We start from the raw sequence: 16,049 nt of genomic DNA, 5'->3' as shown, positions 1-16,049 counted from the left end.
GTGGGCCAACCGCTCCCCCCCCCCCGCCCCCACCACTCACAGCCAGGGAAAAGTGCTTTCCATATATATATATATATATATATATTTTTTTTTGTTTTCCCGTTCCATCAACATTATTTTCACGGCACATCCCATCATCTCCTTTATTCCATGCACACCCGAGTAAAAACGGCTTTGCGGGCTGCGTTTGAGCCGCCACCGTCACGGAAATGTTGTTTGGGCTCATGACAGAGGGCTGGTGGGTTTGTCTGGCGGCGGATCTGTCACTCAATCTGTCAGCAGCGTCGCAAGAATATGGCTGATGTGTGGGGAGGAAACAAAAACAACACAGGCTGTAATTAGATATCAGGACTCAATGGCAGCCGCTCCGAAGTACGGTATTGACCTGATCCCCTCTACTAATACAATATCTGAATATTTATGACACTCTTCGGATGTTATAGTGGGAATATAACCAGCACCCCTTCGTTTTAAAACAGTGCGGTTGCTCCACGCTGCGCTATTCTTTAGCTGTCACATACACCTGCGCGCATCCAAAAATAAATGCCTCACTCGAATAAATATTTTCCACCGCTTTTTGCTGGCCAAAACAGCAGCACCTCCTGAGGTCAATAAGCAGTCTTTCAGATAAATGCAATAGCAGTGACTTACCGCAGCTTGCGTAGTATTAGCATTTATAAAATTAAAGGCCTCGCCCCTAATAAAATCTCGCCCCAGCCGCCGTTTCTGGAGGGATACAGCAATTCCGTTTGCAACGTAGAAAGTATTCCTCCCATGGAAATCCCATCCTCAGTTGACATTCAAAAAAAAAAAAAAAGTTTTAACTCTCACGTGCGGCAATTAGGAAAGCCACCCTTGATGCCGCCCCCCCCCCCCCTCGACCAAATCCTTTCCCTTTTTCCTCTTTTTAAACTAACTCCTCCTGTTGGTCCTCCAAGGGGGGCGGGGGGCTGCATGTGATTAAATCTCTGCCCTGCCAATTAATTCATGGCTTCATAAATATACAAATGCGCAAGCCAAACTGAAAGTAGATCATTGGGGGAGAGCTCAGGGAAGCTGTGTCACGAACGGATGATCAGAAAGGCGCCTTTTTTGAATGGCAACAGTTGTCAGCTAATAATCTCAATAACCACGAGTCACTTTGAAGGATATTCTTGCCTTCGGTCGCAAATTTACTTTCGGAGATAAAACCAACTTGAATAATTCACATAGTCTTTGGGAAAGAGGAGAAATAACCGGGATGCAGATCGTACTGCCAAGATTAGTCCAAGCCTTGGGCTTTTTTTAAAATTTTTTTTATCTCATCCTACTGTGAACAAACACTTTTTGCTGCATTTTTTTCATACACTTATGCACACAGTGATACTAAGTGGAGCAAAAGTGAAGAAAGATGAGACGGATATTTCTCTTTTGCAATTGTCTGTTGTCTATTTAACCAGTGTCGAGAAGAGTTTCGTCATACATAAAAATTTTCGAATACATATATCCTCCACAACGTACTGAGAGTACTGCAAAAATCACTGTTGTTTAGGTACTTTTTGAGATCGGAGGCCATGACACGTTCTGCGTTGGTGCAGGTTAGTGAAGACTGAGAACTCATTGTAGATGGACACTGGCGACGTTCCTCAAGGCTCCGTACTAGGTCCCCGGATTTAGAGAAGCAAAGTTGTTCCACAAGACTTGCTACTTGCCCAATTTTTAAAAAAATTTTTTTTTTATTTTGTGAGTCAAAATTGTCGAGCATTACCGTAGAAAATTTGTGGCATTTTTCCACAAGGCTCAGTGGTCGGTCCAGTTTTCATAAATGTTCTTTATTGAACCAATGTACAGAGGAGTATCTTCATATATTTTGATTTTCAAACGGATCTGTAAAAGATCCTGCCTGTACTTTAAAAATCACTGTTGAGATCGTGTTATGGGGGCCATGTCAAGAATCCTTCCTTCAACACTCACGTTGTTGTGGTGTGTCCAGTTTGTGTATCCAAATCCGAAGGGCGCTGGAGCTCAGCTACCATCAATTGTGCAGCCCATGGAATGCATCGCCGCAGCCTACTGAGCTCTTCTTGCTCCGATACCTCTTTGGAAAGAGTGATAGAGGCCATTACGGTGTCATTGTAAATGTCTCAGAGCATGCTTAATCGGTTCACAATATGTGCCTGCAGAACCTGGGCGGAGACGACGCTTATTTATCACGGTAGTCCAGCCCATCGATCGGATTGATAAGTGAGGACAGTAAACACACTGGATCTGCTTTACTCTGACTTGGCAAAAGAACTCACATTCTGTTCCAAAGGTCACTAAGGTAATGTATAGCGATACCGAAATCACATATTACGAATGAACCTTCATTGCGAGCAAATAAAAAACCCCAAAAACATTCCAAATTGGCTCTATCGGACTGCGGCGTACATTTTTTCAGTTGATACAAGTCGTAAAACCAATCAGCTTTGCTTCAATCGAGTTATAAAAGTGCTCCTCAGGTATTTCCGACGCATATTGTACTGTAATGGGCCCTTTGATAATGCGGCGCGACGCCGCAGTGCTCTCCAAGTGCGGCGAAATTAAATTCCGTCCCACAAATAGATGTCACCCCGGTGGTCCGAAAAGAAGTGATGAGGTTCTGCCCCCGCCACGTTGAGTTCATCACCATCCTGAGAGAGCAAAGTGAGAAGATGTCATTTTTGCCCGAGAACACATTCATGTCTCCAGTGCCTCGTGAATTATTTGTGCAGTGCCGAGTTGCTCTTCTTCTCACCGCCGTTTCTCCCGTGCGCCTAAAAAAAGGAAATCTGTCTCCATTTTTCACTGAATCGGGCCAATAGGAAATTGTGCTAACCAGCTACATAAGTGCAGTTCCTTTGATTGCACAAACTAGGATATATTGTGAGCATTTTTTGTCTACAATGTAATTCAATCTTTACGTTGCTGACATCATGCAGGGCCAACGACTAATTTCAAATGTGGTTGGCTAAAGGAACCATCTTGTTGCTTATGCAGTTTTTTTTTTTGGGCTAGGATATTCAAACATAAATGGTGCAGCAACACATGTAAACTTACACTTTAAAAATACTCACAGGGATATATTCTTTATCCTCTGTGAAGAAAAATGACTAATATTACAAGGGGTGTTCCATCAGGGTTTTATGCTGCCAATACCAATTCCGATCATACTGCGCATTTTTCAACTTTAGAGCTGCTCACAATTAACCTGTCAATTAATTTCCATCCCTTTTTTGGTAAAACAAGACATTATTCCAAATTGAAAGCGCAGAAAATGCACGGACGTATATTACGATTCATTTCCTAGTTTGATCTGGAACATGCGCAGTGTTAAAAAAAAAAAAGGTGAAAGTGACGCTCCACTGCGGACGGCGCGTGATCGTTTTTTGTGATCGGAATTGTGATTGGGTTGTTTTGTGCGGCGATGGGGAAAAATTTGAGTGTGATTAAATTTGTATCTCAATGCAACCGCTTGATTACGTGGGCCAGCACGACTGACTCTGAAGCCACTGGGTAGATGAGATTGACATGACAATACATGAGGCTGAAATCTGATCGGACAAAAAAAAAATCTCCACACGTACTGGAAGAAGTGCAGCATATTGAAATGAACAAATGAAAAGAATCGAATCTTGGGAATAAATTACAGAAGGCCTTGTTGGCGTTGTCCACCCACCACTGCCTTTTAAGGAGATAATAAGACGGTAAGACGATCAGCCAGGAGCACCTGGAAGCGCCTTTTGCCACCAGATACGTGCTTCAGTCCAGTTCTAAAAGGCCCAATCGCGCTCCATCACTCGACTTATATTGTCTCACATTTGATTGTGTCTCCTCTTCCTTTGATGGACGCTAATTAAGGCCGGAAAGGTCTGACCTATCCACACACACACGCACAGGCAGACGTGTCCTTATATGTCACCCTGAGCATCCTGCGCGCGCGTGTCTGTGAGATAATTGCTTCCACGGTGAGTCATACCTAATTGGCGTGTAGATGTCAGTGGCGCAGGTATTAAGGCTGCGTCCCACCACAGAGAGAACGAGCAGAGCCCAGAGCGCTTGTTTGTCTTTTATTCGCCCGTGTCCTGTTGGCTGTTTTATTTTTTTTTCCTTAATGCCCGCTGGCAGACTGCATGTCCAAATGAGCTTGTTAGGTAGGGTACGAGATTGCGGAGGACTGGAAAGCCAACAGTCACGGTTAGCGGCGTCACTCTTGAGACGTCTGTGCCTTTTTTTAAATTGACTGTAACTTGCCACTGTTCACCTTGAGTGTTTTGAGGCAGCCCCGTTCATTCCAATGTGACAAAAACTAAATTGAAGACCTTGTAAAGTGAATTCACAGCTTTTTTCCGCCCAAAATACAAATTTCTGGAAGCATGTGCAACGACATAACTGTTTTTTTTTTTGACCATATTAGAGTGCCTCATTGTCATGGCATGGGAAAGCCCAACAACCCACTGGGATATATTTCATCTGTCACTGGCTTGAAGTATTGAACTCATTCACTCCCAAAGACGTTTTGAAACGTCTTTTCAGACTTGGTCTAGAATTGGCTGGTACTGAATGAGTTTTAAGTTATGTGTAGGCATAAAAACGATGCTAGACGACGTAGCCTGAATTTTTCCAGGTCACAGCAGTGGTATTTGATTGACAGTTGACGGTAGAGTGGGGCGTGGTTTCAGCACATTGCTTGAGAGCAGATAGGTCTTGATTTTTCACCATTTTGAAGCCTCATTTTTAAATCCTCTGAATCTTTATTATTATTTTTTTAAAAACCATTTGAATTTGGAAGGCACTCTTCATTGGGGTGTGTGAAATATACAAGACATATATACTCATCTTAGCTTTACAGGGACTTCACGGCATTCCACGATGTTGCTTTTTATTGAACAAAAGTGTCTTTGTTTTAAGATCATCCATCCATCCTCCATCCTTCCGTATGTCCGTCCATCCATCCAACAAGGTCAATGTGAGCCGCAGCCGGTGTCCATCGTAGTTGACATTGGGCCAGAAGTGAGGTATAGTTCCTCTGCTTCATCACGGTTCAGCATTTGCGCTCACACTATTTCTTTTTTTTTTTAAAATGGGTTTTTACTGAATATTTAGTGCAACGTAAATACTTTAGCAAAATGTCTTTCTCGATCTCGATACAGCGACGGGTGGGCTGACCGCGACGAGGTGGTTGAGGGCTACGAGCAGGAAGCCAAGGGCGGCATCACCATGAAGCTTCAGTCCGCGGTGGTCAAGACCTTCGACGACTACTACCTGAAGCTGCGACTGGACACCAACACCAGGAACCCCTGGTTCGCCGAGTTCTGGCAGTACCGCTTCCAGTGCCGTCTGCCCGGCCATCCTCAGGAGAACAAGAACTACAAAAAAATCTGCTCCGGTGAGTGGAAGCTACGGGGCATTTTTCTTTGATCTTGTATCAATCCAACGAGTGTCCAAAAAAAAAAAAAACAACCATCATCGAGATAGATTTCACATTTTGTCGTTAGCTTGAAAAAAAATTTATAATTCTGTTTTTTTCTTCCTCATTATTCCTTCTCTTTGCTCTCATAAGGTGACCACGGTAAATTTTGCTATTGTTAACACTGTTTGAGTCACAAATCAAATCGCACCAATTGACATTGTGGAGCAACACTTTCAGAGACTTTCTCTTGTTTAATTTTATTTTTTTAGACCTTCAGGGTGGTAAGTACATATTTTACACACTTGTGGTCATCGGAACGGCACAGTGCACTCTGTGAGCACTCGATAGTTCAAGTTGGACTGACGCCTTGGTTAAAAATGTCGTCCGATGGTTTGGTTGTCCGGACTCGAGGCTTCATCGGTTAAACCTAAAAGTGGACACAAAAGACACTGTTTGATCACACCATTCACTGACATCACACCTTTTTGTTTTCGACTCAAGATGCATGCTGATGTTTTTGTTGCATATTTTCGAGGCATATTTTTCATCAATACCAAATCTGTACCACTTCCGAGGCATGTGCCACTCTATTTTGTTTCAAAATAGAGAAAAACCTCCCCTTCCAGATCACACCCCCCCACTCTCCATCCCACATTTTGAGATGTTACTCAAGAAAACGGAATCCTTTCTCTTGTCTTTTTGTCCCCTGAACAGGAAACGAGAGCCTGCACGAAAATTACGTTCAGGATAGCAAAATGGGCTTCGTCATCAACGCGATCTACGCCATGGCCCACGGCCTCCACGACATGCACAGGGAGCTGTGCCCGGGCCAGACGGGGCTGTGCGAGGCCATGGACCCCATCGACGGCAGCAAGCTTCTCGACTACCTGCTCAAGACGTCCTTCAGGGGGGTCTCCGGCGAGGACATCTACTTCGACCAAAACGGAGACACCCCTGGACGGTAAAGAGCCAGACCACACCGCTCCATGTGATCAGGCCGTCTTTTAATGAAGGCGGTCTTCAACACCTGCGCCGCAATCTGTGTGCTTGAATGCAATCGAGCGCCCCTCAATTGGGATCTTAGAAAATCAGTCCCCTTTGGTGTTCCTCAATTTTGATGACAGTCGTACAGAAAGTATTGAGCTGTGAAGGATGTAATTCGTTTAGACCAGAACAGATTAAGCGCATCGTTCACAGAAGGGGGCCGCTTTCATCTGACTCCACTCGAACGGACAGCGTTTGACAGTCGAAAAGCCCCGGCGTGTCATTCCTTTGTCGGCTGGAAGTTAGGCGTTGCCGGCGAAATGGGCCCTTATCACGCGTGACTTGTTGCCGTGATGCTCGGTGCGGCCACGCGCTTTTTAAGTGGCGTCAGATAAGAAAAGCGGACGGGAAATGTTACGGCTAAATGAGCTGTCGGACTCTCCCTGCCTCTGAGATCTGGCCAAACCTCGCGCTCTCGACGTTTCAGGTACGACATTATGAATCTGCAGAACGTGGAGGACGGCCACTACGACTACATTAACGTGGGCTCCTGGCACGAGGGGATCCTGAGCATCGACGACAACAAACTGTGGATGAACAGCAGTGACATGGTGCGCTCAGTCTGCAGCGACCCCTGCTCGAAAGGACAGATCAAGGTATGGGGCCTCGTTTGTTTTCTGTTAACTTTGCCACGAGCTTGAATCAACCAAAATGTCTCGGGGGAGGGGAGGGGGGGGATCAATAGCCAATTAGTGCTCGTAAATTGTCTTAAACTACATGAGAGTGTTATTGAACCAACGTGCCAGTAGTTTATTACTCATTCTGTTATAACTTGTGAGCTATTTTCACAAAGAGGTTCTGAAAATGAGCCGCACCAAAAACATTTTCAGCCAACACACAGAAATCATCAGCACGTCATTTTACCTGCTTTGATGCGGGATACCGGGGAGGTAGTATCTATATAAGGTAGTATCTATATATATTAAATGTGGAAACCCCTTACACGCAGACGGCATACCACTCCGATGCTACCTCTGAATAGAGAAAATGCTGGCGCCAAAGGTGAATGAAACATTGTCACCAATTTCAAGCTTGCGAGAGAAGCAACCTTGTCCAGAGTTGTCCAAATGGATAATTTGTCACAATATACTCAATGGGTCACTTTGACTCCACTCGCACTGTCGTGGCTGAGCAAACGGCTGACCGTGGTAGCTCGCATTAGCTTTACAGTTACGTTGACAAGAAAAGACCAACGAGATCAAGTTGCTCTTTGGCGTTGGACTACATTCACTAGAGGACTTATTCATTTAAAATCTGTTTACAAAAGAAAGTGTGAGCCGAGTTGTCTCAAACCGCTACAGGCGAGCTAGCACCAAGCTAGCTAGCTAACTAGCCTGCTAGGTGTGTGCGTGTTGTGGCTGCTAACTGCAAAGGTTTCCTTCACAGGCTGGTCATTTTTTTTCCACACACACATAGGAAAAAAAAATAACAAAGCCCAGTAACATGTCCGCTTAATCACACACGAACAGCGTAATCATCCGCTGATCACCTCGGTCACAAAATAAGTCATATAGACCAGGAAACAAGAAGGTGACAAAAACATATGTTCTTCTCCAACCAACTCCGGCCACAAGCTGGCGGAAAGTCAGGGTGGTATGTATATTCTCCATAGGTGCCGCCCGATGACATTAATGATTTGGGCATCATCAAAGGATTCTGAACTGAGCTTGAGGGGACACATCCATTGGTGATAAGCTAATGTTGAGAGTGCACCGGTTAGCCCCGCCATTGTTCCCGAACCGATATCAATCAAAGCGCAACGGTGAATCCACTCAAGATGCGCTGAAGTTCAAAGACATGGTAGAAGTGGTTCCCCTTTCCTTCAGGCTCAGGTTGAACATATGCTGGACAATGTCTTTCCATTCAATGTAGTTTCCAGCATGCATAATTGTACGCTTCCATTCGCACCTTTGTCACTGATTGAACGTGATTTCTTTTTTTGGGGGGGTGGGGGGTAGTGAGTCATCGCTTTTGTCCTCCTTAGTAATCATCCAAACCATCCTTGGCTGCTAAAGTGGCTGCTTGTTTCTCTTTGTCCAAGGACACATCGTGTACAGGCTTGCACATTTGTTGGGTATTTGCTGTCTCGCCAATCTGTGCTAGCGTATTTCTGCAAATAGTCGTCTCATCATCCTCCACTTGAATCAACACACCTCGAATAAATGTCAGGAAAAAAACAAACAAACAGGTGATTCCGCTATGGAGTCATCTATGCCTGTGATTCTCAAACGTTTTACACCCATTACCACCTCAATGAATATGCTACCTAACTTTTTAAGGACCACCATCATGACCAATGTTAAAATACAGTCGCGTAGTAGGCCCGAGTGTTCAGCGAAAACCTAGAAGGAGTTGTGAGTTCTAAAATGTTTCTCGAAGAATATTATAATGGATATATGGATCTTAGTCATTGATAGTCGTCAATGGAAATAAATGAGTTAAAAATACATTTATACAGTTCGACATTTTCCCAGGTATACACAGGGTGCGCCATTCACTTGAATTGATGAACGGCGAACCTCCAACAGACACCTCAGCAGAAGCAGCTACCGATTCGGCTGTTTTAGAATCCTATTTAAATAAACACTTGCGTTCACCCAAGTTTGGGGACATGCCCTGATTTTCCTCATCTGGAGCTGATTGTTTTGAGTCAAGCTTTACACTAAGTTGCCCTGAGGGAGGATGCATCCTCTTCTCACTTTGTATCCTGACCCACTTATCACCCTGCTTTACATATCACAGCGCCGCGAACAGCTGGCGCAGGCGCGGAATGCACAAGGAAAAAAAAAAGCCGGCGTCCTTGTCCTATAAAACGGCGTATCAACAATCGTCAACTTGATGAATTAGGACGGCGTGACGGGAGCGGCCCGCTTGTGTGTTCGCAGGTGATCAGGAAGGGCGAAGTCAGCTGCTGCTGGATCTGCACCACCTGTAAGGAAAATGAGATCGTCCTGGATGAGTTCACATGCAAGGCTTGCGAACTGGGATGGTGGCCCGCAGACGACTTGGCAGGTAGGAGACGCCAGGTTTTTTTTGGGGGGGGGGTGAGATCATTTTTGTGAGAGAGGTATTTTGCGAAAGAATTTTTCAGAGTGAGTGCACGTTTTTTTGCATGTGTAAGACATTTTTTCAGTGAATATGGGGGGGTGTGTACATTTTTTTTGTGAGAGTGAGTTTTGGTGTGTTCGTTTTTTGGGTAAATGTGTGTTTTTTGAAGTCAGTGTGAGAGTTTTGGGGTGCGTGTGGAAGATTTTTTTGATGCTTGTGAGATTTGACAGTGAGAGTGAGTTTTTTTATTTTTTGGGTGCATCTGAGGGTTTTTGTGGGGGGGTGTGGAGGGGGATTTGGGGTGTTTCTGATGGAAAGAGACCGTTTTTTTAAGTGTGACATTTTCATGTGAGTTTGGTTTGTCAGAGTTTTTGAGTGAGATTATTTTTTTCCTTGCTAGCGAGGCTTTTTTGGTGTGACTGCCATTCATTTTTTGGGTGAGTGATATATTTATTTATTTTTAATTTACTGGGAATGAGAGTTTTTTTTTTTTTAATTTATGAAGGTGAGAACATTTGGCTGCATCTTTTGGATGCAGTACTTGAGTGCCTCATTCTACCAGAGATCAAAAAAGAGGATTTTCAGTCTTTGTGTAAGAGAAGTACATTTTTTAGCCTTTCCGGCAGCTCATCACTCACCCCATTTTGCTTTCCAGGTTGCCAGCCGCTGCCTCTGAAGTATCTGGACTGGGCAGATGTGGAATCCATGGTGGCAGTGGCGTTCTCCTGCGTGGGCATCCTCATCACCTCCTTCGTCACCTTCATCTTCATCCAGTACCGCGACACCCCCGTGGTCAAATCGTCCAGCCGAGAGCTGTGCTACATCATCCTGGCGGGCATCTTCCTGGGCTACATCTGCCCGTTCACCCTCATCGCCCGGCCCACCGTTCCCTCCTGCTACCTGCAGCGCCTCCTGGTGGGCCTGTCGTCGGCCATGTGCTATTCGGCGCTGGTGACCAAGACCAACCGCATCGCTCGCATCCTGGCGGGCAGCAAGAAGAAGATCTGCACCCGCAAGCCGCGCTTCATGAGCGCCTGGGCGCAGGTCATCATCGCCTTCATGCTGATTAGCGTGCAGCTCACTCTGGAGGTCACGCTCATCATCCTGGAGCCGCCCGAACCGGTCAAGTCGTACCCCAGCATCCGCGAGGTCTACCTCATCTGCAATACCAGCAACCTGGGCATGGTGGCGCCGCTGGGCTACAACGGCCTGCTCATTATGAGCTGCACCTACTACGCCTTCAAGACGCGCAATGTCCCGGCCAATTTCAACGAGGCCAAATACATCGCCTTCACCATGTACACCACCTGCATCATCTGGCTGGCTTTCGTGCCCATTTACTTCGGCTCCAACTACAAAATCATCACCACCTCCTTCTCCGTCAGCCTCAGCGTCACCGTGGCGCTGGGCTGCATGTTCACGCCCAAGATGTACATTATCATCGCCAAACCCGAGAGGAACGTCCGAAGCGCCTTCACCACGTCCGACGTGGTGCGAATGCACGTCGGGGACGGCAAGGCGGCCGCGGCGTGCGGGACCAACAGCTTCTTCAACATGTTCCGCAGGAAGAAGGCCATCTCCGGCAACGCCAAGTGAGTCTGCTCTTGAGTTGTTCACCGTACTGTTATTCCGAGTACAGTGGCGCCTTGAGACGCAAGTGTTACGTTTCATCATCTACCTGCACCCTCGCATACGTCACTGTTGAATCCAGTTAAGGCCACGAGACTTATTCAGCCAATTTTGTTTTTTATGACGTATAATATCGAGTGCTGTTTTTCGTGTTAAAAAAACACAAATACATTTTTTTTTTCGTTGAAGGTGAGGCTGGAATTGGATTAACGCCATATTCTGTTCATTTCAAGGGTAGGAGATGATTTGCCATGCATGTGTTTTGAGTTAGGCGTGTGGTCGGGGAACAAATGGAACTCGTATCTCAAGGTGCCACTGTCACGATGAATGCTCAAATGATTCATTTTGCGTGAATTGTCATTGAGATGAGGTGTCCAGGGTTGAACAGGGGTGAACATTTTCCAGTAAATTACCCAAAAGCTGTTTTTTTTTTGTTTTTTTTTCATTAGGGAAGAACAATGATATCGTTTTGATTTCGATTCGGAGAACCAATTATTCATAAGTGAGACAAGGTGTAAAGGTGTGGCAAATTAATCGAGGCGCGGCGTCTGTTAAAGCAGAGAAAAAAAAATTTCGGGGGGGGGGGCAGACTGTATGTTGCATTTGTGCCTCCCAAAATGCATCATTTGAGTGTTCACATTTAATTTCCGATTGTGCGCTCTACTTTCCAATGTTGTTCTATGCTAATCACCATCCATATAAACATCAGAAAAACAAGCCAATCAATAAGGCATTGATGCCGAGGCCGTTAAGATGGATTCGAACTCCCTTTCTGACGTGTTTAAAGGACGCAGAGGAATACAACTTGCACACGTCAATTAGCCGTAGCTTCAGATTTAGAAATCGTAAGACTCACTCTTTTTGAGATTCACAGCAGTGACACAAGGATACTTTTGTGAAGTAAGGAGTTGGGCGGAGTTAATGTTCCATTGTTGTCTCTCACCCCTGCTGCAATATGCCGTCCTCCTTTTAACCCCCTTAGCTAAGCAGCCTGTTGGCAAACGTCCATTTGTCTCACTTCTCCGAAGGCTGCGCTTGCAACTTACTCATAGCTAATGGCTACCGGCTTGTTAGCTTGTGGGAATCCGGTTTGGCGAATGGCTGCGAGCTCGTTAGCGTTTTAGCTCGTGAGAACCAAATTAACGGCAGACATTTCGCTTTTTCGTTGGGCTTTTGTGTTCTCTTTCACAACACGCTGACAAAAAAAAAAAATGGACGACTGTAGCAACTACTGTGAAAAGCCAAACAAAAAGCCTAATGTTAATTCTGTGACGCTATTAAAAACGCGCTGAGGCACAGGAATCTGAAACTCCAATTTACGCTATGTGAGGGCAGCTGGAGATAGTATGATTGTGCCTTGGCCGCATCAAGTATTCCAAGTCATTAAAAAAAATACATTTAAAAAAAAATCACACAAAAAACGGTAAATGATGGCTAAAAAGGTACCCCACTAACAAATGGCCCCGCCCACAAGTTTAAGACCCCTGGTCAAGCGGGACCTAATGACTTTGCATCACAAGCACTACAAGAAGGAGTCAGCCGCCCCACTGCTTCCGATTGGCCACAAATGAATCTCATATTTGACTTATCGCAGCATGAACGCCTCTGACTAACCACCCTGAGCGCGCCAGCCCTCCGACATTTGCCCACTAACCCCCTCCCAGGCAGCGCTAGTCGACCGAGTGCATTCATTTTAGCTGACTCATTAAGTCCGCGTAACATTGTTCTGTCCATGTTCAACTGGTAACTGGAAAACAAAACCAAAAAAAAAATAAAAATTAATGACCAATTATTTTTTGTTTTATTGACATTTCAGCTTTAGGCTCAGATTAAATTGTAGTGAAATTTGTTTGTAGCTGGAAATGTGCATTAAAAAGTTTCGAGAAGGCTGTGGTACAAAGCCCACTTTTTGTGAGTTGTGTAATTTTAGATGAAAACACAAATCACAAAAAATAAAAGAGTCAGTCACCTTTTCACTTTTTGATTTTCTATTGCCAGTGAAAAATGGAAAGAACAAAAAAAAAATAAACTGATCATGAAAGCAGAAGTTAACAGAGGCAACGGGGAGATCATAATGCGGAGCGCAGCACATTATGAATCATCGGAGCTACTAAATGTCAGCCATGTTGTCTTGTTGCTTTTCCGGAGCAGCCGCCTTTTTTCCCTCCCCCGAGATGGTAACTTGAGTCTTTGTCTTCGTTCGTAGTTCTAACGGCAAGTCTGTGTCATGGTCTGAATCAGGTGCAAGACACCCTCCAAGCGGGGGCAATGTGTGGCACAGACTGTCTGTGCATGTGAGGAAACAGGAAGCCGGCCTGAATCAGACGGCGGTCATCAGGCCCCTAACTAACCCCCCCGACCCCCACAGTTGTCAGCCCCCCGCCGCCACCGCCGCCCGCGACCTTGGCACAGACCCCCGCCCGCCCCCGCAAGAGCCACCGCCAGGCGACGACAAGCGCCATCCCGGTCCCGTTCCGTACACGGGCCCCTTAGTGGAAACGCACCGCTCGCACGCCCCAGTCCCCCCTGCCGCTGAGCCGTTCATGGAGCTCACTTTAGCGGCACCCCTCGAGGAGGGGGCGACCCCGGAGGAGCAGCTGGACCTTTTGCATGATTACATTTATGACGCCAAGGACGAGGGGGCGGAGGGGCACAAGCTCCCCCTGGAGGACACCCTGGCTCTGTCCCCACCGTCCCCCTTCAGAGACTCGGTGTGTTCGGAGGATTCCGCCCCAGGGTCCCCTTCCATGGAGTTTTTTCTGGGGGGTCCCCACTACACCGCCCAAGCCCTCCGAGACTTTGCACACAGCTCCTCGACACTGTGAGAGCAAAAAAAAAAAAAAAAAGAGAAAATGGTGCACAACATTTGACAAGCTTTGATTACTCCTACTTCTTTGTTTATTGATACGGCCATTTTGCTTGCTTCTATTTGTCATGAGGCTTACGTGAATGTCACACGTCGAAGAACATGGTTGGGTTTGGAATCGCTCCTCATTCACTTTGCACTCAATAAGTAAGTCTCAAACTTTTTTACAGATACAAATAATTCCACAATCGCGATCAACGTTAAAATAGAGTCGCATAGTAGGCCTATGTGTTTCGGGTGAAGCCACAAACACAGTTAGCACAATTTGAACATTTGCATTTTGCTTAACTATAGGGAACAAAAAAAATAATTATTTTTAAAAAATAGAATAAAAAATGTACCTCAAACACACCGTTCCGAACGATTAAACCCAAATGTATTGTGCTTAAAAGTTAAACACAACCGAACTGAAGGCTGCTATTCTATTCATGTGCCACAAGAGGGAGCCCACATCCCAGCTGACTTTGAGAATCGCCGACATACATCCTGAAGTGTTATGGGAGTAACGGCTGAATAAACGAATCCAAACACAGCCCGTGTCCGAAGGGCTGTCGGCAAACAACATCAACAGTGCCAAAACTCTTAATGCTTGTCATGCCAAATTCCCACCAGGTACTGTGCAAAAGTATTGGGCCACCTCCCCACAGCAACAATTTCTTATCCAAATCTTAAATTTAAGCTTTACAGATGACACCGCTGCCTTAGAGGCGCTGTATGTTTTTATTCAGACAACTTAGTGATATCCACCTTTTCTACATTTTTTATTTTCAATTCACGAGGGGAATAAGAAGACGTCTGTTTGCAGTGTGCTGTTTATTTATTCAAGTGGACACTGATTAACTGAGGCATGGCTTCTACTAGAGCGGAAAGCATCCTTTGAGGAAATACACTTTAGGTGGTCATCATCCTATCCATTTTCTATATTCCTATGGTAGCTGAAGCCGATTTTCTCTTTCAACTCCATCTCAAATGTCGGCTTTACAGGCGCCATGTCTGGACTGATGGCAGTTTTTGATGTAATAATGACATATTATTTTCAGTCCTGACTGGGGCGGTTGTCTTTTAAATGCCGTATTTATTTATTGTATCCACCCTCCAATTAACTGAGGCATGGTGTCTATGAGACCACTATTTGAGGAAAATGGCATACATGGTCACGATCCATCTGTTTTCTGGAGCTGAGTCCCGAAGAAGCGATTTGAAATGTGGCATTTATTTATTCTATTTTGCAATTCATTCAGCATCTGCCAGAGTGGAAATCACCAATTAGTGAAATAGGGTATGCACTGTATCTTGACGACGGCCTTGCTGAAACATCCCAATCGAGTGGTGACCTCAGACTTTTGAACCGTACTTAAAGCAAATCATTGCCAAACAAAAAAAAAAGTAATACACGCAACATAAAAGTTAAAAAAACAAAACAGCACAATGCAATTGAAATGTGCACTTTTTTTTTGCCTTTTTTAATTCACCTTAGCTATCACATCCGGCCTCATTTAAAAATACAAAGAGCTGATTTTTTTTTTTTCTTAAAGAAGTACAGTAAGCTGCTTGATTTTCTGCAAGGCGTGATTGGCATCAACACAACCACTAGCCTCTTTCTGTGCACTGCAGGTGGACATAAGATGTGCCAATGTGAATTGCGGGAAGAAATTTGCTTTCGACACGAGGCTACTTTTTTCTTTTCTGCTGTGTCGTGGTAAGAAGGCAAAAAAAAAGAAGAAAAAACTCACACAGTACTCGTCGTATTTGTAATACTGTTATGCCATCTCTTGTTTTTTCACACAGGTGGTATGTTTGTAATACAGATACATGTTTCTATACTTAGAATGTCCAGTCTTAAAAAAAAAAAAAAAAAAAGGAAAACCAAAAAAAAAATAGAAACCAGAATTTATACGATTGCTTTTGAACTTTTAAGCTAACTTGTATCCTTTCAGTCAAGTACCTGCAATGGCTAGTTGCTTCATGTAATGGCATATTTAATTCCACCTTCAATTTCTTCTACTTTTATCAATAAGAATGAGCATTAAGTATAAGACTCTACAGTACATG

The 16,049-nt window shown here is 44.9% G+C and overlaps 1 protein-coding gene across 2 annotated transcripts in view; it reads left to right on the top strand.

Moving 5' to 3' along the window:
• Positions 1-15,952, top strand: part of LOC109527746 (metabotropic glutamate receptor 1) — a 24,227-nt gene extending 8,275 nt beyond the window's left edge. The window contains exons 3-8 of one of the 2 annotated variants that reach the window (XM_019889829.1): positions 5,151-5,386; positions 6,125-6,371; positions 6,882-7,050; positions 9,340-9,466; positions 10,158-11,094; positions 13,338-15,952. In XM_019889829.1, the coding sequence (XP_019745388.1) occupies positions 5,151-5,386; positions 6,125-6,371; positions 6,882-7,050; positions 9,340-9,466; positions 10,158-11,094; positions 13,338-13,956 (2,335 nt within the window). In that variant the 3' untranslated portion in view covers positions 13,957-15,952. The remainder of the gene's footprint in view (positions 1-5,150; positions 5,387-6,124; positions 6,372-6,881; positions 7,051-9,339; positions 9,467-10,157; positions 11,095-13,337) is intronic. The other variant, XM_019889837.1, reaches the window with a different exon arrangement.
• The last annotated feature ends 97 nt before the right edge of the window (positions 15,953-16,049 follow it).

This window comes from Hippocampus comes, unplaced genomic scaffold, assembly GCF_001891065.2.
Source record: "Hippocampus comes isolate QL1 unplaced genomic scaffold, H_comes_QL1_v1.1 scaffold397, whole genome shotgun sequence".
Taxonomy (NCBI): domain Eukaryota; kingdom Metazoa; phylum Chordata; class Actinopteri; order Syngnathiformes; family Syngnathidae; genus Hippocampus; species Hippocampus comes.
This window is presented reverse-complemented; position numbering and strand designations above follow the sequence as displayed.